The 27759-nt window shown below is 45.8% G+C and overlaps 4 protein-coding genes across 7 annotated transcripts; all 4 read left to right on the top strand.

Annotated features, from left to right (window-relative positions):
• The first annotated feature begins 72 nt into the window (after nt 1-72).
• On the top strand, nt 73-6847 carry ece2b (endothelin converting enzyme 2b). 2 transcript variants are annotated; one of them, XM_087795460.1, is made up of 19 exons: nt 76-405; nt 1087-1173; nt 1263-1398; nt 1456-1671; nt 1732-1856; nt 1933-2079; nt 2135-2200; nt 2262-2450; nt 3502-3644; nt 3711-3825; nt 3895-4005; nt 4068-4166; nt 4231-4308; nt 4390-4493; nt 4553-4663; nt 5740-5807; nt 5880-6070; nt 6183-6278; nt 6347-6847. In XM_087795460.1, the coding sequence occupies exons 1-19, from the start codon at nt 373-375 to the stop codon at nt 6521-6523; spliced, it is 2292 nt and encodes a 763-aa protein (XP_087651586.1). In that variant the 5' UTR covers nt 76-372; the 3' UTR covers nt 6524-6847. The 2 variants fall into 2 exon arrangements, with proteins under 2 accessions (XP_087651585.1, XP_087651586.1); XM_087795459.1 differs by having other exon boundaries at nt 73-405; nt 1263-1671.
• Nucleotides 6848-8572: 1725 nt separating this feature from the next.
• Nucleotides 8573-17951, top strand: ano7 (anoctamin 7). The gene is made up of 24 exons (XM_087795025.1): nt 8573-8700; nt 9031-9124; nt 11517-11577; nt 11645-11775; nt 11837-11944; nt 12004-12140; nt 12961-13018; nt 14012-14122; nt 14182-14347; nt 14407-14497; nt 14560-14656; nt 14714-14857; nt 14955-15092; nt 15155-15253; nt 15323-15425; nt 16054-16165; nt 16225-16279; nt 16353-16450; nt 16518-16666; nt 16721-16926; nt 16991-17130; nt 17207-17297; nt 17399-17518; nt 17584-17951. Exons 2-24 carry the CDS (start codon nt 9035-9037, stop codon nt 17704-17706), a joined length of 2628 nt encoding a protein of 875 aa, XP_087651151.1. The 5' UTR covers nt 8573-8700; nt 9031-9034; the 3' UTR covers nt 17707-17951.
• Nucleotides 17952-18484: 533 nt separating this feature from the next.
• On the top strand, nt 18485-22356 carry eif4h (eukaryotic translation initiation factor 4h). Of its 2 annotated transcripts, XM_087795028.1 has the most exons (7): nt 18485-18589; nt 19977-20176; nt 20345-20409; nt 20595-20673; nt 20877-20945; nt 21129-21299; nt 21364-22356. In XM_087795028.1, exons 1-7 carry the CDS (start codon nt 18534-18536, stop codon nt 21501-21503), a joined length of 780 nt encoding a protein of 259 aa, XP_087651154.1. In that variant the 5' UTR covers nt 18485-18533; the 3' UTR covers nt 21504-22356. The 2 variants fall into 2 exon arrangements, with proteins under 2 accessions (XP_087651154.1, XP_087651155.1); XM_087795029.1 differs by lacking the exon at nt 20877-20945.
• A 185-nt stretch (nt 22357-22541) lies between these two features.
• Nucleotides 22542-27078, top strand: rffl (ring finger and FYVE-like domain containing E3 ubiquitin protein ligase). 2 transcript variants are annotated; one of them, XM_087795026.1, is made up of 7 exons: nt 22542-22606; nt 24709-24896; nt 24962-25159; nt 25225-25449; nt 25535-25739; nt 26107-26321; nt 26405-27078. In XM_087795026.1, the coding sequence occupies exons 2-6, from the start codon at nt 24711-24713 to the stop codon at nt 26295-26297; spliced, it is 1005 nt and encodes a 334-aa protein (XP_087651152.1). In that variant the 5' UTR covers nt 22542-22606; nt 24709-24710; the 3' UTR covers nt 26298-26321; nt 26405-27078. The 2 variants fall into 2 exon arrangements, with proteins under 2 accessions (XP_087651152.1, XP_087651153.1); XM_087795027.1 differs by lacking the exon at nt 22542-22606 and adding an exon at nt 22632-24639.
• The last annotated feature ends 681 nt before the right edge of the window (nt 27079-27759 follow it).

The raw sequence follows: 27759 nt of genomic DNA, 5'->3' as shown, positions 1-27759 counted from the left end.
TTTGGCTTGCAGATGTACTGTTGTGTTCTCCAGTCTGCTTGTGTGTGTGCCTGTGATCGTAATAGATATCCGCTGGAGGAGGTGACGTAAGTCCGCTGTGATGACGTCAGTCTGTGTGTCGGGGTGTGTTTGTTTGTGAGAGGAAGAGGTGGTTGGATGTTGGGCGGGTCTGAGGACGACGGAGGAAACGTCCCCGCTGCTGCTGCTGCTGCTGCTGCACGAAGGAGGACACACAGCTAGTACACACAGTGCCGGGAGTCCGGCTCCAGAAACACGCACACGCCTGGACACGGAGAGGACGCTGCGGCGACAGGGAGGATGGGCCGGCGCAGCGGCCGACGCTAGTTCTCTTTCCAGGGACGGAGCTCCAGGATGAGCGTGGCGCTGCAGGACCTCCGAAACACGGTGCCCACACACACACACACATACACACACACACACGAGCGCGTGCGCGCACGCACACACACACACACGAACACTGCAGCTGATGTTGTCAACCTGTCAATGGCTGTGATTGATTTGTGACGTCATCAATATAGGATTGTCACGTTGCTTCTGGCACACACTGACTGGCCAGAGGCGAGAGGATGACAAGCTTCTCAAACAACTAACACGCATAAAATTTTGGAGTCCAAATTCTGACTGTCAGTCAGTGAGTGTTTACCTGTCTTGACACGCCCACTGATGACGTCGTAACTTGAAAAGGGCTCATTCCCGATTTCTTAACTGTATCTTTTTTTCCCTCCTCTTCGTCATCATCATCTTCATCCTCTTTTAAAACTCAATGTTCTTTTTTTTCCATCTTCCTCCTTTTCTTTTTTTTGGTCCTTCCCACTTCATCATCATCTTCATCCTCTTCTAAAACCCAATGTTCTTTTTCTCATCTTCCTCATCATCAGCCTCCTTTTCTTTTCTTTTTTTTTGCTCCTTCCCACTTCATCCTCATCTTCATCCTTCTCTTCATCCTCAGCGTTTCCCCTCCTCCTCTTCAACCTCATCTCCATCACCCTCTTCATCCTGTGGCTGAGAGTCATTATCCACCATCGCCACAGAAACGGTCATGTGACCTGTTGTCTGCCTCCACAGATGTCCAGCTACAAACGAGCGACGCTGGAGGACGAGGAGTCGGCCGACGTCCCCGACGAGACTGCTCTGTCCTCTGACCAGGTGGAGGTGAGTTAGCATGACACCTGTCGGCAAACCTTCGAGGGGCTCATGTTTGTCCCCAGAAACTCTTGACCTGTGACTTTTGTTTTTTCAAGGTGGGTTTTCGGAAGGGTGGCGTGGACCTGTTTGGCCGAAGAACGTATCTTGAGGTTTTGCTGTCCGTTCTTCTGCTGGCCACCCTGCTGGCCCTGCTGGCCTGCCTGCTGGTCCTGGGACTCGGACTGAGCTCAGGTGAGGAGCTGCTGTCTCCCTCCGACACTCCTTCACCTTCTGTCTCCACCGCCTCAGACCCCACTCAGAACGTGTGTCTGTCCGAGGCCTGTGTGACTGTGGCGAGTCAAATCGTAGAGGCCCTGGACCGCAGCGTGGATCCGTGCCAGGACTTCTACCAGTATGCCTGTGGGGGCTGGATGAGGAAGAACCCGCTGCCTGATGGACAACCTCGCTGGTCCACCTTCAACAACATCTGGGAGCAGAACCAGGCCCTGCTCAAGCACCTGCTTGGTGAGACATGGAGCCTCTCATGCAGACACACAACCCTCACAAACTCACTTAACGTTTCAGAGAACGGCACGTTTAACGGCACCAGTGAGGCTGAGAAGAAGACCCGGTCCTACTACCTGTCATGTCTCAACACCCAGAAGATTGAGGATCTTGGAGCTCAGCCGCTCATCGACCTCATTGCCAAAGTAACACTGTTTGTCAAGTCACACTGATTGGAGTTGGCGCCCCCGAGAACTGACCTTAGACTCCAACCCTGTGCAGATAGGTGGCTGGAACATGACGGGACCCTGGGAGAAGGACAACTTCATGGAGGTCCTAAAGGTGGTGTCCGGGCCTTATAGGGCACAGCCATTCTTTAGCGTGGGAATCAGTGCCGACCCTAAGAATTCCAACAGCAACGTCATCCTGGTGAGTGGATCCTCGGGGTGCACGTTCCTGTCCTCACGTCGTCTTTGTCTCTAAGGTGGACCAGTCTGGGCTCTTCTTGCCATCCCGGGACTATTACCTGAACAAGACGGCAAACGAGAAGGTGAGAAACCCCCCTTAGCAATTGCGCGAGACTTGACTCCTGACGTGTACACCCCCTGCAGGTCCTGCTGGCGTACCTGGACTACATGGTGGAGCTCGGCATGCTGCTGGGCGGCGAGAGGACAACAACGCGGCTGCAGATGCAGCAGATTCTTGACTTTGAGACGACACTGGCCAACATTACTGTCCCACAGGACCAGCGCAGGGACGAAGAGAAGACCTACCACAAACTTACCATCTCAGAGCTGCAGGTACCCTCACGAGTCTTCCCGGTCCTCTGAGTCACCCCGCTTCTCTGAATATTCCAAGACCTACGACACCTCAGAGTCCTCAGCTGAGACAGGGAGTGATGGTTATCTTAACACATTGACATCAGTTCAAGTGACCTGCTGTAGTGTAAGTACTTCTGTAGAGGTTGATATCAGTGAGTACTACTGTGAGTACTGTGCTTTCAGAATACTACCCGAGTACTTTTACTAGTATGGCTGCAGCAAATACTGCAAAGACACAATACTACCCTGAGAACCTTGACTGGTATTACTTCAGCAAGTACTGTGCTTTCACAATACTACCAGAGTACTTTGACTCGTATGGCTGCAGCAAATACTGCAAAGACACAATACTACCCTGAAAACATTGACTAGTATTACTTCAGCAAGTACTGTGGTGTCACAATAGTAAGTAGGTAAGTAAGTAAGTAATTTGTATTTATATAGCGCTTTTCCAGACCAGGGTCACAAAGCGCTTAAACAATCAAAACAATATTCAATAAAGTATATACTTTAAAGGTCAAGATAACACTGAGAACAACACAGTACTTACTATCTCAGTACTTTGACTGTTACTACAGCTGCAAATACTGCATAGTGACAAACTACCTCAGTAATTAGACTAGTTGTGACAGACAGACAGACAGACAGACAGACAGACAGACAGACAGACAGACAGACAGATAGATAGATAGATAGATAGATAGATAGATAGATAGATAGATAGATAGATAGATAGATAGATAGATAGATAGATAGATAGATAGATAGATAGAGTACTGCGCTTTCACAATACTACCTCACTACTTTGACTAGTACTACCGCAGCAAATCCTGTATTGTCACAATACTACAGCCGTGTGCTCCCAGTACTGCAGCAGCTCTTCTCCTGCTTTGGATCTTGCCATGACAACCGTTGCTAAGGGTGGTTGCTAGGAGACCTCTGAGCTAGCAGCAGGTTGACAGTATGTTACATAAGATGTAGCTCAGAGACACCGAGTGAGACATCAGTCAACATGTGTCTCTATCCTCAGCTGCTGGCTCCAGCCGTGGACTGGCAGGACTTCCTATCCTCGTCTTTGTCTCCTCTGGAGCTGAACGATACCGAGCCGGTGGTGCTGTACGCCCGTGAATATCTTCAGCAGGTGTCCGAGCTCATCAACAAGACAGAGCACAGGTGCGAAGTGAGCCCTTGTGGTGGACCACGAGTGGAATTCAACATGTTTCCTTCTTGTCCCTGCAGCCTCTTGAACAACTACATGATCTGGACGCTGGTCCAGAAGAGTGTGGTGAGTCTGGACCAGCGTTTTGAAAACGCTCAAGACAAACTGGTGGAGTCTCTGTATGGAACCAAGAAGGTACTTGATCATCTCATCTAGTACCCAGTCGGCTCTTCTCTATACAAACCCCCGCAAAATCTGTTGTAGTCCTGCACGCCGCGCTGGCAGACTTGCATCGGTAACACCGACGACACGCTTGGCTTCGCTCTCGGGGCGCTTTTCGTCAAAGCCACCTTCGACAAACACAGTAAAGGCATCGTAAGTGCTTTTTTACACAGCTCAGAAGTCCACCTGTCCGTCTCTAACTGTCTCTCCCGCAGGCCCAAGAAATGATTGACCAGATCAGGTCTGCTTTTAAAGAAGCTCTGGACCGACTGACATGGATGGACCATCAGACAAGACAAGCAGCCAAAGACAAGGTGGAGAGATGACACATGCACTCACACAAACACAACCCAGTCTAACTGTCTCTGTCTTTAAAAGGCGGATGCCATATATGACATGATTGGCTTTCCAGAGTTTATCCTGGATCCTAAAGAACTGGATGACGTTTACGATGGCGTAAGTGACAACTGTCAATCATAATGGACAGGTGTGTGGTAGGGGGGCAGATAGATTTAAGCTTGTCTTTTGTCTCCACAGTATGAGGTTTCTGAGGATAGTTTCTTCCAGAACATGTTGAACTTCTACAACTTCTCATCCAGAGTAATGGCTGACCAGCTGAGGAAGACCCCCAACAAAGACCAGTGAGACGTGCGAAAGAACACACACACTAGCACACGTCTATAACCGTGGTACGTTACAGATGGAGTATGACGCCCCCTGCAGTAAACGCCTACTACATGCCTACCAAGAACGGCATCGTTTTCCCGGCCGGAATCCTTCAGGCTCCTTTCTACGCTCACGATCACCCAAAGTCAGTCCTGCCCTCATGTCCTAATGTCCACTTGTCCTTATGTCCACCTATCCTTGTGTACCTTTGTTGTCCTGGAGACCTTTCCTCTAGTCATCCTGTTGTCCTGTCCTCCTTTCCACCTGTTGACCTGTCCTCATGTCCACCTGTCATCCTGTTCTCCTTTCCACCTGTCATCCTGTCCTCATGTCCACCTGTTGACCTGTCCCCCTTTCCCCCTGTCATCCTGTCCTCATGTCCACCTGTTTTCCTGTTCTCATATAATAATAATAATAATAATAATATCCACTTGTTGTCCTGTCCCCTTTCCACCTGTCATCCTGTCCTCATGTCCACTTGTTGTCCTGTCCTCATTTCCACCTGTCATCCTGTCCTTCTTTTCTCCTGTCATGCTGTCCTCATGTCAGCCTGTTGTTCTGTCCCCCTCTCCACCTGTCATCCTGTCCTCATGTCTACTTGTTGTCCTGTCCTCCTTTCCACCTGTCATCCTGTCCTCATGTCCACTTTTTGTCCTTTCCTCCTTTCCACCTGTCATCCTGTCCTCCTTTCCTCCTGTCATCCTGTACTCATGTCCACCTGTTGTCCTGTTCTCATATCCACTTGTCATCCTGTCCTCTTTTCCACCTGTCATCCTGTCCTCATGCCCAATTGTTGTCCTGTCCTCCTTTCCACCTGTTGACCTGTCCCCATGTCCACCTTGTGTCCTGTTCTCATATCCACCTGTCATCCTGTCCTCCCTTCCACCTGTCATCCTGTCCTAATGTTCATCTGTCATCCTGTCCTTATGACTCCTTGTAGTCCTGTCCTCATGTAAGTAAGTAAGTAAAGAAAGCTTATTTGTAAAGCGTCTTTCATAGGTAAGGGTCACAAGGCGCTTAAACAACAAAACAATACACAGTTTAAAATACTTTTCCACCTTTCCTGTTCCACTGTCTACCTGTCCTTCTGTCCACCTGTCATCCTGTCCTTGTGTCAACCTGTTGCCTGTCCTTGTGTCCACGTGTCCTCCCTACTATCGTCATGACCTGTCTCGATGTTTTGCATAGGTCAAAGTTACTCAAAAGAGTCTTGCTTTGCAGGGCTCTGAACTTCGGCGGTATTGGAGTGGTGATGGGCCACGAACTGACTCACGCTTTTGACGACCAAGGTGAGATGCGTGGATTGGTACGTCCTCTAAGCAAAGCCAGGTTCTAACCTGGAGACACATGTGCTCGACAAGGTCGAGAGTACGACAAGGAGGGGAACCTGCGTCCGTGGTGGCAGAACGTGTCGGTGGAGGCCTTTCGTCAGAGGACTGAATGCATGACGGACCAATACGGAGGCTACAATGTCAACGGAGAGCATGTTAATGGAAAACAGACTCTGGGGGAAAACATTGCTGACAATGGTGGCCTCAAGGCAGCGTATCATGTAAGTAAGAACAGATAATAAACAGAGGGCACTGGTAGTTGAACTAGAACAACTTTGAATAGAGCGGCAAGAACAGGAAATTAAGTGACTGTTGATCCTCTCGTGTCTTTAGGCATATCAGTCCTGGGTCCAGAAGAATGGAGAAGAGAAGAGACTTCCCGCTGTAAACCTGACCAACGACCAGCTCTTCTTTGTGGGATTTGCTCAGGTGAGCAACACCACTCACATACACACTAATTTACTGAAACACAGAACTCACGGTATTTCTGTTTGCAGGTGTGGTGTTCAGTCAGGACTCCTGAAAGCGCTCATGAAGGTCTGGTGACCGACCCGCACAGTCCACCCCGCTACCGAGTCATCGGCACGCTCACAAATTCCCCCGAATTTAGCCGACACTTTGACTGTCCTTCAGGGACACCCATGAACACTGGTAGGCGTTGCGAGGTCTGGTAGAGCGACTGATAGCATGTTAGCATAACCAGCTTCAGGAGTGAACTGAACCTCCTCCTCATGAGTGTCGACGAGAACGATCAGGGATCCGGACATCACTTAACAGACTGATGATAAAGATGCTGCTGAAAAAATTGTTTTCTTTGAAGTTGTTTTCTATTATTATAATTGTCAATGTTCAGCTTTTGTTCATGTTTGTGTGTGTGCGTATGCAAGCCATAGTATGGAAGCTCTCTCTCTGTAATGCCTTAGTTGATGACATCACTGTGATGAAGTATTGTTTCTGTTTCAAGTAGACTGTTAGCTGTCTGAGCTAAGCTAACGCAATGTCACAACTGTGTCTGTCTTTTTTTCACACAACAACAACAACCTACTGTTTGTCAGCTACATCGTGGGGGTCTATTATAGATTCATAGTTTATATAAGTGTGCTGGTCTGCTGTAGAGTGGAGGTCTATTATATGGTTGTGGTCTAATGTAGAGTAGTAATATATTGTAGTGTGTTGGGTAGAGTCTAGGTCTCTGGTAGTGTGGTAGTCTATTGTAGTGTGAATGTCTTATTGTAGTGTGGTAGTGTAATGTAGACTTGTACTTTTTTGTAGTGTGGTGGTCTCCTGTGTACTGGAGGTGTGTTTTGTGTGGTGTATCTTCTATAATAGGGCAGTCTAGTGCAGTGTTTAGATCAACCCTAATTATGGTAGTTTATGGTTGTGTGCTGATCCTGTGAAGTTTAGCGGAATACTGTAGTGTTGTGGTCAACTATATGTTGGAGTTGTAGTATAATTATCTACTTAACTGTGGATGGTCTACTATAGCATGGGAGTCTACCTTATTGTTGAGGTCTATTAAAGTCAGGTAGTCTTTTGTGTGGTGTGGTGGTCTACTGTAGAGTAAGAGTCTAATATAGAGTGGTAGTCTATTGTAATCTAGTGGTCTACTGTAGAGTAGAGGTGTGATATAGAGTGGTAGTCTGTTGTAGAGTGGTAGTCTAATGCAGAGTGATTACCTAATGTAGTGTGGCGGTATACTGTAGATAAGAGGTCTAATATAGTCAAGTCAAGTTCTTTTGTTGTCAAATATGCATGTATTAAGACATACAGCATAAATGAAATTGTGGTCCTCTCTTACCCACGATGCAAAACATGAATACGGTTGGAAGGACTTAACAATAGACATGAAATACTTAAAACAATTAAAGACTTAAACAGACATTAAGACATTCAAGAAAATAAATAAAAATAAATAACCAACAAAATGAAATAAACAATCAACAAACTTAAATATATACTTAATATAGAGTTGCAGTCTATTGTAGTGTGATGGTCTAATGTAGAGTGATTATCTATTGTAGTGGGGTGGACTACTGTGGTGTAGAGGTCTAATATTTAGTGGTAGTCTATTGTAGTGTGTTGGTCTAATGTAGATTTATTATCTATTGTAGTGTTGTGGTCTACTGTGGTGTAGAGGTCTAATACTTATATTGTAGTGTGGTGGTCTTATTTAGAGGTCTAATGTAGAGTGGTAGTTATATTGTACTGCGGTGGTCTACTGTAGTGCAGAGGTGTAGTGTAGTATGATAATCTATTGCACTGTGTCTACTGTAGTGTGGTAGTATTCTGTATTCACTGTAGTGGATGTTAATAATTATGGAGCCCTTGTGGGTGAGAACTGGCAGTTGCGTAAGATAAGGAGCTCAAATATTTGATGGCACCTAACAGAAGGAGGATCAGGTGACAGGTCCTGGTTCTCCTCAGACACGTCGGGTCCTGCGCAAGAAAGCCAGCGCAGAGTTCATTGCGGAACCGGGCGGTTTTACCCGTGGACACCCGCAGGGACCACCAGAAAAGTGAGGGCGCCTGGGCTGACGTCAACAGAAACCGAGGGATTCCGCGGTTTACCACCAGAGGGTACTGTTCTCTACTGAGATCGTCAAAGTTGAACTAGGATCCCAAGATCAGGTTTTGTCATATGACCGTTGACTTGATAACAGAAGGACTTGAGGGAGGGGACAAGAGGAGGGCCAGAGGGAGGGGACAAGAGTGGGACATGAGGGAAGAGACGAGAGGATAAAACATTCAACTGAAGAACTCACACTGACACATGCGGGGCTATTTCTTCCCGGGCCAGAGTCACCTGGACTTTCTACTGGATTCTCACCTGGTCAGATTCCCGAGCACTCAGGTGAGTCTTTAACTTGTAAAGCCTCAATGGGAAGCGACGACGCAAAGGCAGGTGGATTTTAGGAAGAGTATTATAACACCCGCACACACATTCACAGTCATTTGAAAATGTGTGTGAGTGAGTGAGTGAGTGAGTGAGTGTGTGCTGTACAAGAGTATACAAAAGGATGAAGAACATTTGAGATGATGCACTATAATAATGATCTTAAACACAAATACACAAGATCAACAGAAACATTCAGATCGGAGAACCAGTTTGAATGACGTGTACACACACACTCACACACACACACACAGAGACAAGCTTACTGACTTGGTGGCTGGTCTGCAGGAAAATGAGCAGAGTTCCAGAGTCGGAGGATGACGGCGCCAAACTCATCATTCAAGACAAGACATTGGACCTGGGATATGGCAGCATTACCATGGTAACCACACACCCCTGTTTCTTAGCTCGCTGCTCAGATAACTTTGAAAAAAAGTTCCTCAACACATGTATTTTTATGCTAAGTGTTGCTTATTATTTCTTCCCATCATCACTTCACCTGTGTGTAGTCAATAGTGAAGACGTGAGATAGTAGAGAACCCTAGGGAGACATACATGGGGAGGGTAGCGAACCGTGTTTAAAACAGATCTGTGTAGAACTGTAAAGGACAATATAAAACAGTATAAAACGGTAAAGATCTATAACAGGGTTCTGCAACCCGCGGCTCTTTCAGCCCTCTAAAGGCTCACTGAGTTTTTTAAAAATAAGTTAGTATAAATGTGGTCATTTTATTTATATTTTTCATAGCGTTTTTCCATTAGTGCTTGAAAAATTAGCAAATCTCTCTTCACTTTACCTTTTATTTAACCAAAACGGTTAGTGTAAGACGTATCTTCGCTGATATAAGAACAACATCAGTTATTCACGATCATCAGAAGGATGTCTTAACAGTAACAATGAGCGTTATAGGATTTTACTTCAGACCTAAATAAAAAACTAAGATCTGGTTAACTATCATTTATTTCAGACTACATAGAAAATATTTTATAATTTTCCGCAAATCAGTCAGTTACAAACGTGTACATTATTATAAAATAAATTAATTTTGATATCAAATCATTTCGTTTTTAATGTCCTTATATGTTGTAATCTGCCTTGTTGAAATGATGGTAATAATAGTAATAAAATAATGATGATAATTGTGATGATACAATTATTATGTATATTATTGTAGATATGAATAACACTTCAGAGTCACATAGTGCTTTACATAAGAAAGGGAAAAACAACCATGACTCAGTTAAACAACTGCATTAAATATACAAAACATTGTTATTATAATTATCAATGCTTAAAGTGATAGTTCACCCAATATTCAAATGTTACATATTTTCCACTCACTCTCATGTCAACTAAGGGTGTGGATTATTTTCAGAGTAATCGGTTCTTTTTAGAGTTATAGACAAAGATGTTTGTTCATTTCAATGTAGCGACTAAGGCTCAGTTGTTTTCGTCTGTGTTCAAAAAGACACTTAAAAACATTTCAATGTTGCTTCAATACTGCTCGTCTGTAACGTCTCTTTTGTATTGAAGCCTAGACATAAGAGATTTAGGCTGACGGCCTGGTATCATCCACTCAAAACAAGCCTAAAATATAGACTAAATATAGTTTATTATTTTTCTGATCAATTCTTCTCATGTCAAGGCTTGAATAAAAGAGGGACGTTACAGACGAGCACCAGAGAGTAATTGGATGTTTTTAAGTGTCTTTTTGAACGGAGACGAAAACAAAGACAACTGAGCTCCAGTCGCTACATTAAAATGAACAAACATTTTTGTCTATAGCTCTAAAAAATAACAATTACTCTCAAAATAATCCACACCCTTAATCGACAAATGAGTTGAGTTTTGATTTTGAGTGAAAGATCACAAACTAACGTTTTATTTATAGTTTATTTATATATAGCATAAAGGAAAACGGAGTGAGTTAACATTATGGAATGATATTTATTTTTAAAGTCAAAGGGGTTTTGCGGCTCCCAGGGTTTTCTTTCATGTAGGAAACAAGTCCAAATGGCTCTTTGAGTTGTTAAAGTTGCTGATCTATATAAAACTGTAAAGAACAATACAAAACCATAAAGGGAAGTGAAAATGATGACAGAGAACAGTGAAAAAAATAATAAACAGAGAAAAGAAGAGAACGCGTGAGAGAGCAGAGAAGTGTAAAGGAAAGTATAGAAACTGTAACATGCTTGCGGCTGCAGACGATACCTGTCGACAACATCGACTCATCGACCCATGAATCATCATCCAACAACATGTAGCATGTTCACGTGCAAGTTGGTGTGACACACACAGCAGTTAAAACACAGAAGTCAGCATTAATTACATATTATCTCCGTTTGTCTTTCAGCACATTTATTTATTCAACTTATTTTCTTCATCCACCCGAGAACCTGTTCCACAATTCACTTACATTCAAATCAGCCACACTTGTCATTCAAGCGCTGCGTCAGTCAACCTTCATCTCATAGGGCCACAGGGGTCGCGCACACACATGTCAGGCTTAGCAGGTCTCTGGTCATTTGTGCAGCAGGAAACAGGAAGTCTGTTCTGCTTCGTGTGATGACTGTTTAACAATGGACAAGAACTCACTAATGAACTGACAACATCACGGGGGCGCCTGCAATGTCACGCTCCACAGATCTGCTGTGTGTATTGGGCTCTTCTTGAGTGAGGGGATGGTGGAGAACCCATGTTTTGACCCATGACACTCGAGACAGAACAGACAAGAGAAAAGAGTCGACCTTGTTTCTACTCTGTTCTCTCCCAGGATGCACCATCGGAGCAGCCTGGAGACGGAAACACCTTTAGCGATGGATCAACGAGAGTCGGTGAGGATGTCTGTCGATAACAGCGGTAACCATAGCAACGTCTATAGCTGTTCGTTCTTCCTGACAGATTTCGTGCTGGTGTGGGAGGAGGATGAGGGCTCAGAGGACGTAGACCCTGATAGTGATAATCAAGTCCATAAAAAATGGCGGGAAACTTTCCTGAGTAAACTCCAGCGATCGGGCCTCCTTAAAGAGCAGGTGAGCGAATGGAACTCACCCGGTGTCACTGCCGATATGTGACGCAGTTTTTTTTGTGCAGACAGAACTGATCCAGTCCAAGAAGCGCATCTGCTTCATGCTCCTCAGTGCCCCTTGGGAGGTTTTGTGCTACTATGCAGAGGAGATCAGCCTGAGAGCACCACTACAGGTGAGTGGACGTGCAGAGGAACCGGAGCTACCCCCCCCTGACCGTGTGTGTCCCTGCAGGTGGTCAACAGTCCCTGCATCAACATGTCGGCCCAAATGCTGAAGAGTCTGTCGTTGCCGAACATGTTCAAGCAGGATGTCCCAAACCATCCACCCGACTTCTTTACCTGCCAGTTCAGAAACAACAAATTAGAGAGGTAGGTGTGATCACAGCGTATGTAAAATATAAACATTTACACCGAAGCACATCTGAACTAATTTACAATAGTGTGATTCATGTCAGACATGTTTAAAAATAGCAATTGTAAACTGTTAGTTTAAGTTCATGTTTTCATTTGTTTTTGTTTTTTCATGATCACAGAAATGGAGAAATTTAAGTCTTGTGCTTCATTTAAACATGATGGACATATTGAAATGGAGGCATGGAAATGGATGAACCCGTCTGAATTCTTTGTTGATTTTGACATGGAAAAAGGCTCAAATTGATGTCACGCACAGATTCTTACATCTGAATATTTGTGTGCACCATTTTTAGTAGGAAATCAATGCAATTCTTAGTACATATGAGTCTGAACTTGTCTGCAGTGGAGGATGAGATTTAACACAGGCTGACACTTAAGACCAGGTCTCATGGACATCTTTGGAAGTTACCCTCAGAGGAAAAGTATCTTCTTATGATGAAATATGCTCCTCACGGACTGCACTATTTGAATCTATTTATTTATGTAAGTCAGTATTTATATGAAGATGATTAAATCCACACATCCTTCCATCATGACTGATCATTAGTCCATTCACTTCATTCAGTGCAAGTCATCTGAGTGAAGTATGTACTTACTTATGTTGAGCAAATTTGATGAAGGTAGATCTTGTGGACTTGATCATTATAAAAGTAGCTCGCAAAGCGAAAAAGTGTGAGCACCCCTGTTTTAGATAATTTAAATGGAAAATTGAAGATTATGATAAATACATACTTTCCATGGATGATAGGTGACATCACCTGAATTTGTGCTGCAGATTCCTGGGAGGCGATAACAAAGAGACCTTCTTCAAAACCACACAGAGACACCAGGTGGTGAGTCACATGTATGAATGCGTGTGCGTTGTGAGGTCCTCACTGCTACACGAATCGCAATTACACCACATCACGGTGGAGAAAATAAAAACTCTGACTAGTTAACTCTGGCGCTATTCCACAACCTTTTATGAGTCCACATGGTTGACATTTACCACTTTGTAAGTGGATGTGCAAGTGTCTAAGAGCAAGCTTGTGTGTGTGTGTGTGTGTGTGTGTGTGTGTGTGTGTGTGTGTGTGTGTGTGTGTGTGTGTGTGTGTGTGTGTGTGTGTGTGTGTGTGTGTGTGTGTGTGGTGGGAGACAAGCATGAGGCGGCTGTTTGAAAAGTGGGCGGAGTCACATCCGTCAGCTGTCAAAACATCCTGAACTCTTTCAATGTCTCTTGACAAACATGAACCCTAGCCTGTGTGCACACACACGCACACAAACATCCACTCAAACTCTGTCAAGTATACATTTAAATACACAAACTCACATCCACTTTTACACTCACGTATACAAACTCATAAGCATTCACCTATACTCTCATACTCACACAAACTCTTATACACTTGCATACAAAACACAAATTACTCAAACTCACACACACAAATACACTAACATGCACACAAACCCAAATTCAGACGCACTAATACATTCACTCTCACACACTAATACACCCACGTACACTAATACACACAAATGTACAAACATCAACTAAGTAGCACACACACATACTAACACACATTAATACATTTACATACACAAACTCAGACTCCAAATCTGACTCAATCTCAAATAAACAAACATTAATACACCCAAATACATTTACTCACAGACACTAATACACTCACTCAAATTAATACACATTAAAATACACATACTCACAAACACCAATACACTCACCTTAATACACATACTCACACACACTAATACAGTCACATAGACAAACTCACACTAAAACACTCACATAAACAAACTCACTTACACTCATTCACCCTCTATGACTTCAGGTCTATGAGATTCTGGCTCGGACTCCTTACGGTTCAGTGAAAAGAGGGGAAGTGGGCATTGACCGGCTGCTGAGCGAGAATGTCTTCAGCGCTGCATATCCCCTGCATGAGGTGAGGCTTCCTGCTGTTGATCTTCTGAACCCCAGAGTGACCTTTACACCTCCATACAGGGAACGTTCGAGTTGCCTGACCCTTCGGTTCCCCCTGAGTCTCTACGGCTCAGACAGATACTCTATAACTATTGGGCCAAGTGGTCCTGTTGGACTCGTTACCAGCCTCTGGACCACATCCGAGAGTACTTTGGGGAGAAGATCGCTCTGTACTACGCCTGGCTAGGTAACTCTGGTGCCTCTTCTTGCAGCGAGTCTTGGGGATCATAGTTGTTCTGTTTTCAGGTTTCTACACGTGCTGGCTGCTGCCGGCGTCTGTGGTCGGGACCGTGGTCTTCATCGTGGGCTTCTATTTGGTGGCTACCGACATCCCAGCGTGAGACATGGTGAATATCACTCCCCCAGTATGCTTGGTTTTGACAGTGTCTGTTGACGCAGGAAGGAAGTGTGCGATAGTGGAGGAGAGTTTGTCATGTGTCCTCTCTGCAACATCTGCTCCCCCTGGAACTACTCTAGCATCTGTATCACCTTCAAGGTAGCCTTCTGTCCCTCACACTAACGGTCCAGCTTGACGTCAGCCTGTCTGTCTTAGGCAGGGCTCCTGTTTGACAATGGCGGCACTGTCTTTTTCGCCGTCTTCATGTCCTTGTGGGCTGTCACCTTCCTGGAGTACTGGAAGAGGACCTGCTGCTCCCTTGCTCACCGCTGGGACTGCGCAGAATTCGAGGAAAACGAGGTGGGAAAACGTGCCAGTTTCACACCTGATGTCTCACAGTTGTCTGTCTAGATGCCTATTTCCTCAAGGTCATCACCATGAACTTTGACCCTAACAGGAGCGGCCGCGTCCAGAGTTTGCAGCAATGGCGCCAATGACCGTGAGGAACCCTGTAACGGGAGCAGAAGAACCGTACTTCCCAGAGAAGACCCGATTCAACAGAACTCTGACGGGCTGCATGGTCATAGTGCTCATGGTGAGTTCCCACCTAAAGGACCACATGCAGGTTCTACCAGACTGACCCATCAATGCGTACAGGTGATCGTGGTTGTGATGTTTCTCATCGCCGTTATCCTCTACCGAACCATCCTCAGCTTAGTCATCTACAAGTCACGCAACACTTTCTTCAGCGGCTCTGTGAGTATCCATATGACGGTCACATGACTACTGACCCGGAGACTAAACCATGCGTTTGTATGAGTCCAGGCTGGCAGAATTGCCAGCATCACTGGATCAATTCTGAACTTGCTGGTCATCCTGATGTTGTCCAGAGTTTATATCTCCCTGGCCCACATCCTCACACGCTGGGGTGAGTTGCCGTTGTGTTACGCTGTGTGTTTAAGAATCAGAACCTAGACAAAGAAACGAGTGTGTTTATATTAGGGGTGGAAATTGGCAAGAATCTGACAAATTGATATGTATCATGATATAGGGGCAATGAAGAAATATATTGCGACACTGTAGGAACAAGGAGATCTATGTGTAGTATTGCTTGAGTATTTGACTTTGACGGGGCAGAATTTACAGACCGCATGACTCTTGAGTCATAACTGTTTTCATTTGTTTTGGGACCAAATATGTCCAAACACCAGCTTTAAAAAGCTGCCGTCGACTGTTTTCTCTCGTCCGGGATATGATCACTGCTACTGTATAGTGGCCAGAAGTTAAATTGCAACTCAAAAACTAAATGCTGTGAATATTTACATGTTCATTTGAACACATTTTTTAATTAGTACAATGTATTCACACTTATACATAAAAAGTATAAAATAACTATGATGAAAAATAAATAATTGGAAGCCATTAGTATATTGAATCAAGACAGTGCGGTTTAATACTTTCTTTTGAATAAAAATATCACAATATTTTCTTCGATATACACCCCTATGTTCATACTGTATGTGAAGATGTTTGTTGATATGTGTTCATACCCACAGAGATGCATCGCACTCAAACTAAATATGAAGACATGTTTATCCTCAAAGTTTTCATCTTCCAGTTCATCAACTTCTACTCGTCTCCGATCTACGTGGCATTTTTCAAAGGAAGGTGAGTCAACGGTGCCGCCTGCAGGTGGCTGACACGACTGAACAATATCTACTCTGCAGGTTTGTCGGGTACCCTGGCAACTACAACACTCTGTTCGGTGTGCGTAATGAGGAGGTGAGCCCAAGACCGGACGACCAACAATGAAGCCAAATGTAAACTTGTGTGTGTGTGTGTGTGTGTTTGTCAGTGTGGGGCAGGTGGTTGTCTCATACAACTTGCTCAAGAGCTCCTCGTCATCATGGTGGGAAAACAGCTGATAAACAACGTCCAAGAGTTTATCGTTCCGTAAGGAATTACAAATCCAAACACTAAGTCAGTCGAGTCTCTTACACACTCTTTGGTCACATAACAGGAAGTTGAAGGCGTGGTGGCAGAGGCAGAAACTTCGACCAAACAAGTCGATGGATGGAGAGTCACCGGTAGATGTTCGGTCCCGACCGTGGGAGTCAGACTACCAACTGCTGATGTGTGAAGGGCTGCTCAGCGAGTACTTAGAGATGGGTAAGTGTTTGAGCCACAGTGGCGATGAGCTCTCCCTGATATGAAACCTGCCAGTCATCCAGTTCGGCTTCATCACCATTTTCGTGGCGGCGTTCCCACTGGCGCCGCTCTTCGCTCTCATCAACAACTGGGTGGAGATTCGGCTGGACGCTCAGAAGTTTGTGACTGAATATCGCCGCCCGGTGGTGGAACGTGCTCAGGACATCGGCATCTGGTTTCCTATCCTACAGTTCATCACGCATGTGGCCGTCCTCAGCAACGTGAGGATCCGCCTACCTGGTCTGATCAATGTCCTTACCTGTCCTCACGTGACCTATCGTGCAGGCCTTTATCATTGCATTCACCTCCTCCTTCCTGCCGCGGCTCTACTACCGCTACACCCGAGAATTTAAACTGAGCGGATACATCAACTTCACCCTGGCAACATCACCTCCCAGTCAGAACTTCGACCATAACACCTGCAGGTACATCAACACACCTGTAGCTTTACTGACTTGCCTGCTGGTGCACTGTCACACCTTGTATTTGTGTCACCTTCAGGTACAGGGCTCTCAGGGATGAACATGGCAACTACCTGCCACAATACTTCCAGCTGCTCGCCATCAGATTGTCCTTCGTCATCATCTTTGAGGTGAGTGACAACCCACCTGTCCGGCTGATGTACTCTGTGATGTCATCAGATTAAGTTAGGCAGTAGTTTAGGAGTTCTCAGCCCCTTTTGCTTCTCTGCAGCACGTGGTCTTCTTCATCGGCAGTATGATCGACATGATGGTTCCTGACGTTCCCGAGGAGGTGGAGATGAAGATCAAGCGGGAGCACTATATGGCCAAGCAGGCGCTGGCCGAGAACCAGGTGAGTTCATCGACCCAGCACATAGTCCCGGCGAAAGACTCTGACCTACTGCTGCGTTCCTCCAGTCCCTGGGTCAAATCTGGCCCAGCGAGGAGAACAAGGTCGAATCGGGGGATCTGCGGAAGCGCAGGCACAGGTCACCTGCAACAGAGGGCGGCACACCCGACCCGAAGGGGGCAAAGGATTGACGTGACCCTTCCTTCTGGTACTGCATCATCGCTCATCTGGACTATTGAGACCTGGAGGGGGTTACTGGACTGCTGCAGCATTTAGCAATCACTTTGTATTTAGTTTTAAATAATGTCAAACATCACTGGACAACAACAGACTAAGAAAGGCCGGTACGTGGTTCAGTGTTGTGTGGTGTCACGTACTTGTTTCTTCAGAAACTATCACCTCATTTAAACAAATAAATATGAATTTAAAAAAACAAGTTCTTCAGTGTGTGACTCTGAACCTGAACTTCTCAAGACTTACCAAGTCTTTAGCGGCACCTAGAGGTGTCACATGGAATCGGCGTCAGTTCCAGCCGCTGGGTGGCGCTGTTTAGGCATGACTGGTATCGCAGGAAATGTTATTTGTCATTTTGTTTCTTTGTCGTATCTTTTAAGCAGCTTAAAACTTTCACTTTTGCAGCGGGAACATCGAGCGATTTAAAATGGAGAAAAAAAAATCCGCGTCGCCACCAAGTTTCAATAAATAAAATCAACAACAAACTCGATTCACGAAAGTGTTTCTATATATTCGATCAAGTTTACATAATTAAGCGAATATTTGGTGTAAGTGGTTGTTTCGATTTCAATCATAGGGTTTTCGGGTGTTATTTTTCCTCAGCGTAAGACTAGTCAAAAGGTGACAAAAAAGCTCTTCACCTCGGGTGACCCCCCTGCACCAACTATTCTCTCAAAACAGTTGACCAGTAACTTGTTGGACTGGTATGGTCAGGCGCCGCGGGCAGCTAAACTCAGGCTGCGGGTGACGTGGGTCCTCCTCCTCCTCCTCCACAGCAGCAGTGATGGCGGACTACGAAGGCTACGATGAGCGGAGCTACAGCAGCTTCGGCAGCAAAGGGTGAGTCCTCGAGGTCCGCTCCAACCATGTTATGGTGGTTAAGTCCTCTCTGGGTCCCGGTCCACGCTGCGGAGCAGAATCACGCTCAACCGCCACCGCCTGGACCGGGTCGAGGATCGAGAAGAGAGGCCGTCCGGCTGACCGCAATTGAGGCGCGGTGGTCGGCGTGCATCTCAGGAAACACCGCGGCCCTGAAGCTAACGTGCTAACAGATAGCACGGTGTTGATAGCGCCCGGGCGGCGGACCAGCCTGTGAGCGGAACACATGGCGGGACGGTGGTCGACGAATGAGCCGGTAAATGCCAGTGTAGGCCTCAAAAAAAAGACGGGCCGGTGCTCGGCCTCCTGCTGCAGCTGCAAGTTGCCGCGGAACTGCAAGAGCCCGCATGGCGGCATCGTGTGTCCGCTGCAGGACAAGTGATCGATCACTGATCGGCTGAATGATCAGAGCAGAAAAATGCTAATTAAACGGTTCCGATCTTGGTCATTATCCGAATGGGTCAAGTATGAGCGAGTTAATGTATTTCTAAAGTGGTATCGGCTCATGAGTTTCTGGTTCCAACGCATACACGCACCATGCGGGACCTCAGTTCTGACCCATCTCGTGCTGTGGTGTCGACAACTGTGGTTGAATTCTTTAAACATTGCGTGATGATCGTTGACCTGGTCACTGCTGCAGCTATGAAACGGCGTTTGACTCAAAATACCCTCGCTGGCTGGGACATGTACACCGTTCAAATTGACTAGATCGCCACCGGTACAGCATTATAAAGTAAGAAGCATTGTGGTGAGACATAATTTCCATCCAGACGCTTTCATCACGTGTGGCTAATTTTTGAAGCTAGTTGTGATGGACACTCCATGTTTCCTTCCCTCATCCCTTGATGTTACTTAGTGCCTTTGATGCACCAACACTGGATTTTTGTCACCAATCCTCAATCATCTCATGTTTTGATGTGAAATTTCTGCCGTCTGCACCTGAGGTGAACAACAATTATTGTTTGACTTCACACCAGAAGTGGTGAAAGACTGAGACTATTCAGCAAGATGGTGTTGACTGCAAAACTGAAAGTGACGTTTGGCAATAAAAGTTACTTAAAAGTCACTTTCCTGTCCCATTGAAGAAACTTGTCGTCATCAGAGTCAAGAGCGGAGAATCCATAATAAATTCAGTTGCCTGATCTGGTTCTGCTTATTAACTATAAACAAGACGCAATCTTTTTTTAAATGCTGTTGTGTTATCAGTTTTATCTTGATCTTTAAAATATATACTTTATTGAATATTGTTTTGATTGTTTAAGCGCTTTGTGACCCTGGTCTAGAAAAGCGCTCTACAAATAAAAATTACTTACTTACTTACTTTAATCATCATGCTGTTTTTGCCCAGGTCACGTGGAGGCAGTGGCGGCCCTGGTGGACCAGGAGCACCAAAGAAGCAGAAGGATTTGCCTACAGAACCGCCGTTTACAGCTTTCGTGGGAAACCTGCCGTTCCAGACAGTGCAGGGCGACATCGACATGATCTTCAAGGAGCTGAGCATCCGCAGTGTCCGCCTAGTGCGCGACAAGGAAACGGACAAGTTCAAAGGTCAGCGGGCGACACAAACTTGTTGCCCCCCTTATCTTTGTGACTGGTTGACTGACTTTATTCTGGAAAGGCTGGAGAACTAGCTCAGTGTGGTCTGGGACCAAATTCAATAGATGAGGATTGGTACTGAGGGGTTGTTGAAAAGAATATTTCTTGTTTATGCTTCAGGATTCTGCTACGTGGAGTTCGACGACCTAGAGTCTCTGAAAGAAGCTCTGTCATATGATGGCGCGGTGAGTTGCTTTAAGTCCTAGTGGCAGCAGGGGGGTGAGCGTGGAACACAGAAGTGGGTTCTAGATCAGGACCAGGCTGCACCAGTTTGTAGTAAAACCTCTTTAACAGGCCAAATTCCTTTGATGGATTGAAGGTGATTTAATTTGTCATGTCGGCTCATCTTACTTTCTCTCCTACCCCACAGTTGCTAGCTGAGCGACCGTTAAGGGTGGACATTGCAGAAGGACGGAAAGAACGAGGATTCAAAAAAGACGACAACAGAGGTGTGTCGGTTTGTATGTGTGTATGTGTATGTATGCGCATCATCTGCCGCCTCATTCCCATACGCCCACTTTTGTATTTCAAAACTGCTTTGTTAACCTGAAGTTTTTGGTTGATGCGAGCAAACTTGACCCTCTACGCTGTGACATCGCTGCCCCCTCCCAGTGATGCCCCTTGTGTTGTTAAACTGGACTGTCGTCTGCAGGACGAGGACCCCAACGTGGACCTTCCAGAGGTGACTTCCAGGACGATGGCTATGAGAACCAGGGAGGAGGTGGGCCAATCAAAGCACTGCTCCGCTTTTAGACCGTGTTATGGTTCTGTCTGCAGGTGGCTGAGGAGATGCCGTAGTTACACCCCCTCTGTCTTCCGCCTCCATTATCCATCATGCATTTCACCTCCTGGGGTCTTGTAAAGGTAATGCTGGTTAGTCTGACCCTCTGTCATCTTCCCTCAGGTTACAGAGATGACGACTACATGAGGGGGGGGAGTCGAGGCGGCAGTCGCCCCGGGGACAGGCGTGGAGGTGGCGGAGGACCTGGAGCAGCAGGAGCAGGAGGTGGGATGGGTCGCTTCAGGGACGGCCCACCTCGTAGTGGAGGTGCAGACTTTAGAGAACCATCGGAAGGTGAGGTTTCCAGGTCCCAAACTGTCCTGAGATCGATGTTCCTGATCCTCCCGTTTCCCCACAGAGGAGCGAGCACAGCGCCCCCGCCTGCAGCTGAAGCCTCGCACCGTCGCTGCCCCGCTCAACCAGGTTGCCAACCCGAACTCGGCCATCTTCGGCGGGGCCAAGCCGCGAGAGGAGACCGCCCCCCCTGAGAAAAAGTAAAGACTGACGGCCACTGGCCAAGGGGAGGGGTGGGGGTGAAGGAGGGGGGTGGGACAGAACATTGAGCAGGAAAAGCCGGCAGGATGATCAAAAAGGTTGCCGCTCGCATCCCCGTCTGACGACAGCAACAGACCCGCCCTCCTTCTTCGAGAATATTTATTCTTAGATGGAATAAAGAATCACCATAACTCAAACCTGTAACACAACTGCATGTCCACCTGTGCCCTACCCCCAACTCTGCTTACTGTGATGTCATATCTGCCCCGCCCCCTCACCCACCAGTTCTGAGTTCACATCCGTGGCTGACGATGCTCGAGTGAAAAATGTACATTTTGTATTTTGTAGTATCTCAGAGGCCCTGCCCCTGCGGCCTGATTGGTCAGAGATGGTTTTCGTTTTCCTTCATGTTTGTTTCTCGTGGTAACTCCGCTGGGGGGTGGGAGCTGCTACACCCCTCCCCCCCAGTTGAGGGCTGAAAAAAAACATTTTTTTTTTAAAGAATGACAACTTTCAGTTCCGATGATGCTGTGCTGTTTTCTGGCACACTGTCTAGTTGTGTCATGCTCAGTCGATCATGTGACTAAAACTTCAAAATTAATGATGTTGATGAGTTGGGCGTGGCCTCGCCCTTGACCCTCCTCATCGGTTTTAAAGGTCCTAGTCCAATTAGGTTGAGCGATGATGTGTGGTCGGTAGTCTGTGTGGTTGGTGGCAGGGCCGTGCTGGTCCGGTTCCACCTGGTTCGCCACATCAAACTGCCATTTTTAAATGTTCTGTTTCTGGCAATAACGACTCGTGTCCAGTCCAGGTTCTGGTTCTTCTGGTGTCTCCACAAATAAAGGTTCTGTTGGTTCTTCTGTGTCCCACTTGATTATTTTAATACAAACATTTATGGGTTGCTTTATGGTGTGACAAGACGCACTTTGACTGAACTTTAGTGTCTCCTAAGAGCCTGTTTCATCACATGTTGCTTCTAGAACTAGTGGAAATGGTTCTGCCTCACTTCTGGACTAAGTGACGTCACAGGATGAATGTGACACCTGGACGTCCATACTGCCAGAGCTGACGTGCTAACACAGTTAGCAGGCACCGTCAACAAACAGGTGAGACGCACTAGGAGGGGGTTCCGAAACATTTCCTCGATCAAATAGTTTCTCGATCGCATTTCATGGTCGTGTTTTGACTGTCTTTAGTTCGAATGGTTCCCGTGTGGTTATTCTTGAACTTTTGTTTAAACTTTGAGCACTTGCTCGGTGGTAGCATATAGCCTGCAGTTAGCATCAGGCACTTCCTCTTCAGAACTCCCTTGACAATTCCTCAAGTTAAGCAGAACCTTCGTTTGTTTCCCGCATATGTGAACTAACATCTTTCACCTGCTTCCGAGAGTTATCATGGGCTTCCCACTCGTGGTGTCGGACGGTTTAGATATTTAACGTTCTTTCAAGTCCGTGAACTTTGAAGTTCGGATCCTTTCTTCCAAGTCCCTTTGTGATGGGGTTTGTGCTTCCGCGTTGTGTTCATGTCCCTTTTATTATTTTAGTTTAACCTCATCCACCGACTACAAGTCGAGCAACCGTTTTGACGATTTAAAAAAGTTTTAGAAAGACAGCAATAGAGTAAACAAGTCTGGAAGATAATAAAAGTGAAACCTATCAAAACGACCTTTGGCTTTGCTGACTAGTGTTTTGACGCATCTGAATGAAAACACGCATATCTGTATATATTGAAGCCATCTCCGCTGGAACTAACCAGCATCTCATTTAAAAATATTTAACTTGTTGCAGATGAGTGTAGATGCAGCCATTTGCTGCGCCTTAAACTAACTAAGACAACTAAGTTAAGACTGTTTGAATAGGAGTGGTGGTCTGCTGCAGGGTTTTGAGTTGGATGGTGGATTGACCTGGGACTGTGAAGTCACTAACTGACTAAACATTCTGTTCCCATGTCGGAGTGGATCATATTGTCTTCTCTCTGATGAAACTAAAACCTTGTTGGAGACCAAGTGACATCCACCCTGAAAAACTTGTGCAGCACCAGAGGGTTCACTTTAAGTCTCAATGTCATCGGCATGATCCTCTTAAAACAAGACCTAGGGATGGGTCTTCTTCTCTAGATTCAGAGACCTGACACCAGGGCTTGGTCCGGAGAGGTTTTTTGGACGGGGACATTTACAAAAATGTAACAAAAAGTACTTCAATGGGAAACTTTTGGTGTCCCAAGAGTAGCATGAACTGTTGCTGAAGCTGCTAAACATGATTATTTGTCGCATGAATAACAGATATTTAACAAATTTACCAAGTAAGTTCCTAGTGCTAATTTTATACTGTGACACAAAGTATAAATTCAAATTTATAATTCACCAAATAACTTAAATTGTGAAGAACACATGACACATTTTAAAGCTTATTAAGTACTGCCTGTATTTTTACATGGAGGTCCAGGACTAGTCAGGCCCTGCTTTTAGTTTGACTTTCATCCTGGTATCCTGATTCCTCCTGCTAAGTTTCTTAGGGAAGAAGAATGTATACTATAGTATACATTGAAAAGGAGTTCAGAAACGCAATGAGAATGATATTTGCACTGTAATGCTCTACAGAAGACTACTCTGTTGTTGACTATTAATGTATTGCAAAACTCATGACAGATGATAACTTTACTGAAATAGTGAGAAGATGTGTTCACGTTTATCCAGAAGAATGGCTAACTAATGTAAAACACACCTGTTGTGTTATTTAGGAGGCGTTTTAGGTATTAATTTAGCAGAAGTTTGCAAAACATTTTGTGATGGACTGTTTTAAAAGAAAGAACATTCATTTTTATTTTTCTTAACTTATTACATACACACGTTGCAAGATAGTCTGACTGAGATTAAACTATTTAATTGCAGATCCACGAAACTAATTTCTTTTTCCTTTTTTTTTGTAAAATAAAATCCTTCATGAGTCCTTAACACGGTTAGGAAACATGGGTTTCATATTGACTTCCGTTTAACTTGCACTGTATATAGAACGCTGCCACCATGGCACCCACTTCAGCTTGACAGGTGGATGAAGGTCTGGGGCAGACAGGTGCTCACTTAAACATCCATAAAAACCAGCACAGACTCATCTGTTTTGCTGCTCGTCCTTTCAACAAGGTTACCTTTGGATGCAAAATGAGTCGAATTTGGAGGGAATAGAACTGCTGACCCTGCTGTGTGTTGCAGGTATGTGGGCATCCTGCTGTACTTGGACGTGTATGGACTCCAACTCCAGTGCTGCCGAAAACGAATCTGCAGGCGCCCAGCAGAGCCGAGGATCATACACAAACTCTGCCTTCAACAGCCAACCGTCTCCTGCGCCCGAACTCACCTGCAAGGCCTGTGGGGGGCGTTTCGAAACACCCTCTAGGAAGGTCAGATAGTTTCAGACTTGGCATGTCCTTCGAAGTCCTGACCTAATGGTGCCTCCATCTTGCAGCATGTGTGCGTCGACTGCAGGAAGAACTTCTGCGGCCGCTGTTCAGTGGAGCTCGATCCTCGCCCTCGCCTCTGCCACACCTGTCAGCGCTTCTACGGGAACCTGCTGGAGCGGGCGGAGCTTATGAAGCTCAAGGTGAAGGAGCTGCGGGAGTACCTACACCTGCACGAAGTGTCCACCCATTTATGCCGAGAGAAGGTGCCCTACCTAGTTTCTTAGTGCGACCTCTGACCTGAGAGGCTGACCATAGTGTTGTGTCGTAGGAGGAGCTGGTGGAGCTGGTCCTTGGCCAGCAGCCATCGCCATCTTCTAGCTCCACCTCTGAGACTCTGTCGTCGGACCCACCTTCTGTGACCTCGGATGGTCTGGACACTTCTTCCACCACCCTCGACCCCGAGCCTGTCCTGCCTGAAACCTCTACGACGCCTGAGGAGGAGGAGGAGGAGGAGGAGGAGCTCCCTGAGGATGAGAGCCCAGCAGGGGACCAAGTGAGTGACACCAGTACTGATTATTGACGGCTCTGATGATCTGAGCACTCTGAGATGATGGCTGCCACTTTCGTCGAGTCTGCAGGTATCAGACTCGGAGGAGATCCCAGTGTCGGGGCGAAGGGCGTCACTAACGGACTTGAGCTGCGTTGATGACATCGAGGACCTGAGTGTGCGACAGCTGAAGGAGATTCTAGCTCGTAACTTTGTGAACTACAAGGGTTGCTGTGAGAAATGGGAGCTGATGGAGCGTGTGACTCGGCTGTTCCAGGACCAGCTGGTCCTCCATGGTGAGTCTCACTTTGGTTGCACCATAGAGTAGTGATGGTCTGTGGTGACACTGCTTCATGAAGCTGCCACCATGGAAACCACTTCAGCTTGACAGGTGGATGAAGGGCATCCTGCTGTACTTCATCCACCTGCTTCATGAAGCAGTGTTATTATATTTAGAGCCCACTAGATGGCGGTCTCTGCACTATTTTTCTCTGTTTTGAATGACTGTTCTAATGAAACATCGCTTTTCATCATTTTTTTAAACTGATGGCGCCACCTACTGACCTCTAAACAACATGACACTGCTTCGTGAAGCTTCATCAGACCTTCGCTACTATACAGACGTTTGAGGGTCAATGTGTGATTGGTGCTCTCCACCTGCAGAGGGCAGTGGCGAGTCAGGGACCGGGTGCCCGGAGGACACCCTTTGTAAGATCTGTATGGACTCGCCCATCGACTGCGTCCTTCTCGAGTGCGGTCACATGATTACCTGCACAAAGTGTGGAAAAAGAATGAGCGAGTGTCCGATCTGCCGACAGTATGTGATCCGAGCTGTCCACGTCTTCCGGTCCTGAATGTAGATCAAGGCCAGAAAACAGGTATGCCAGATATGACCAGAATCTACCATATGTTCCCCAGACAATAGGCAGACAATCGACCTAATGTAAGTTCTTCTGTCAAGTTTTTCAGTGTCCATGTTCCAGCTCCATTCTGCCAGAGAACCAGAAACCAACTTATCAGGTGACAATTGACCAATTGTCTAAGTTCTACCCACAAATCACCAAAGAACCCTGAGCACTCCTGCTGGACCGGAACCAACTCTAATGCACTTTTGTTATCACAATAATTCCTTACATTATTTGTTATTTTAGGTTCTAGTTATGACATCAGCAGCACGGCAATTGAGCTCGCAGAAAATCAACAAGCGAAACTGTCAACAAGCAAACAGCTTCCTTTTATCTCTTAACAACTTGACTAAAAGTCGATTGTTAGCTCTTATCATAGCCACTCTGCAGTGATGCGTGTTAAAGTGGTTTTATGAGCTTCAAACTGAGGTGGCGCGATGTGACTACCTTGAGGATGGTTGGAGAACGTCTGGATTCCTATTGGCAGGGACCGATGAGCGCTGCTGCATCCGTGAACCAGCTCTTCTGCTACTTTTTTTTTGTGGTCATGTTTGATTGTGTGACCGTTTTAATTGTCAAGTTTTAAATTGAGTGTTTTTTTTTCTCTTCTTAAGCCTGGTTGCTGTGTAGCCGTTAGCTTTGTCTGCTAATTGGGAAATGAAAGTGTTTGTTTACACACCAACGAAACAGTTGGTGAAGAAATTATTTTATAATAAAAAATATTTTCTGACTGCGTAAAGAAAGTTATTGGAGAAGTGCATGTATTTTTGATGTTTGGAGCTGCATTTTCCGACAGGATTCCCAGGGACATGCTAGATGTCGCTGAGCGTATTAGTCCAAGATGGCTGCCCTAAAGAAAGCATGACTGTGTCCGACATAAAACCTGGGCATACCTGGGGTTTTTGTTTCAATACACGATTTATGAAAAATCCCTCCCTCACGGGCGGAGGGATCGAGTGAACATGCGTGTCCCCAGGGTGGTGTATTACCCTCAATGCACTGCTTAGTTGCATTACAACACATCCATGAGGTGGCAGTAATGGGGACTTTGTTAAATGTATTTTATTTTGAAGAAAATGATTAAAAGTAAGTCATTTTCATTTATAGCGCTTTTCCAGACCAGGGTCACAAAGCGCTTAAACAATCAAAACAATATTCCATAAAGTATATACTTTAAAGGTATAACACAACAAGAGTTCCAGAAAATCAAGGAAAAGCCTGAACAAATAAAAACGTCTTAAGATGTTTCTTGAAGGAGTCAGTAGATCATCAAACACAGAGGGAGAGGAAGATCGTTCCAAAGCTTAGGAGCAACAGCCTGGAAGGATTTCTCTCCTCTGGTCCTGAACCGTGTGCGTGGAACCATCAGTAGATTCTGATCCACAGACCTCAGAGCCCGAGCTGGGGTGTA

The sequence above is a fragment of the Callionymus lyra genome, chromosome 7 (genome assembly GCF_982586985.1).
Source record: "Callionymus lyra chromosome 7, fCalLyr1.hap1.1, whole genome shotgun sequence".
In the NCBI taxonomy this organism is placed as follows: domain Eukaryota; kingdom Metazoa; phylum Chordata; class Actinopteri; order Syngnathiformes; family Callionymidae; genus Callionymus; species Callionymus lyra.
This window is presented reverse-complemented; position numbering and strand designations above follow the sequence as displayed.

What these genes read in the sequence shown, in the direction of transcription:
- ano7 (XM_087795025.1), top strand. Translation starts at nt 9,035, where the DNA reads ATGAGCAGAGTTCCAGAGTCGGAGGATGACGGCGCCAAACTCATCATT. An exon ending in CCACATCCTCACACGCTGGG is followed by an intron (nt 15,426 to 16,053) that starts GTGAGTTGCCGT and finishes TCATACCCACAG; the next exon opens with AGATGCATCGCACTCAAACT. An exon ending in ATGTGGCCGTCCTCAGCAAC is followed by an intron (nt 16,927 to 16,990) that starts GTGAGGATCCGC and finishes CCTATCGTGCAG; the next exon opens with GCCTTTATCATTGCATTCAC.
- rffl (XM_087795026.1), top strand. Translation starts at nt 24,711, where the DNA reads ATGTGGGCATCCTGCTGTACTTGGACGTGTATGGACTCCAACTCCAGT. An exon ending in CCCATTTATGCCGAGAGAAG is followed by an intron (nt 25,160 to 25,224) that starts GTGCCCTACCTA and finishes GTTGTGTCGTAG; the next exon opens with GAGGAGCTGGTGGAGCTGGT. An exon ending in AGAGCCCAGCAGGGGACCAA is followed by an intron (nt 25,450 to 25,534) that starts GTGAGTGACACC and finishes TCGAGTCTGCAG; the next exon opens with GTATCAGACTCGGAGGAGAT.
- eif4h (XM_087795028.1), top strand. Translation starts at nt 18,534, where the DNA reads ATGGCGGACTACGAAGGCTACGATGAGCGGAGCTACAGCAGCTTCGGC. An exon ending in CTCTGTCATATGATGGCGCG is followed by an intron (nt 20,410 to 20,594) that starts GTGAGTTGCTTT and finishes CCTACCCCACAG; the next exon opens with TTGCTAGCTGAGCGACCGTT. An exon ending in CAAAAAAGACGACAACAGAG is followed by an intron (nt 20,674 to 20,876) that starts GTGTGTCGGTTT and finishes TGTCGTCTGCAG; the next exon opens with GACGAGGACCCCAACGTGGA.
- ece2b (XM_087795459.1), top strand. Translation starts at nt 373, where the DNA reads ATGAGCGTGGCGCTGCAGGACCTCCGAAACACG. An exon ending in ATCAACAAGACAGAGCACAG is followed by an intron (nt 3,645 to 3,710) that starts GTGCGAAGTGAG and finishes TTGTCCCTGCAG; the next exon opens with CCTCTTGAACAACTACATGA. An exon ending in TGGATGACGTTTACGATGGC is followed by an intron (nt 4,309 to 4,389) that starts GTAAGTGACAAC and finishes TTGTCTCCACAG; the next exon opens with TATGAGGTTTCTGAGGATAG.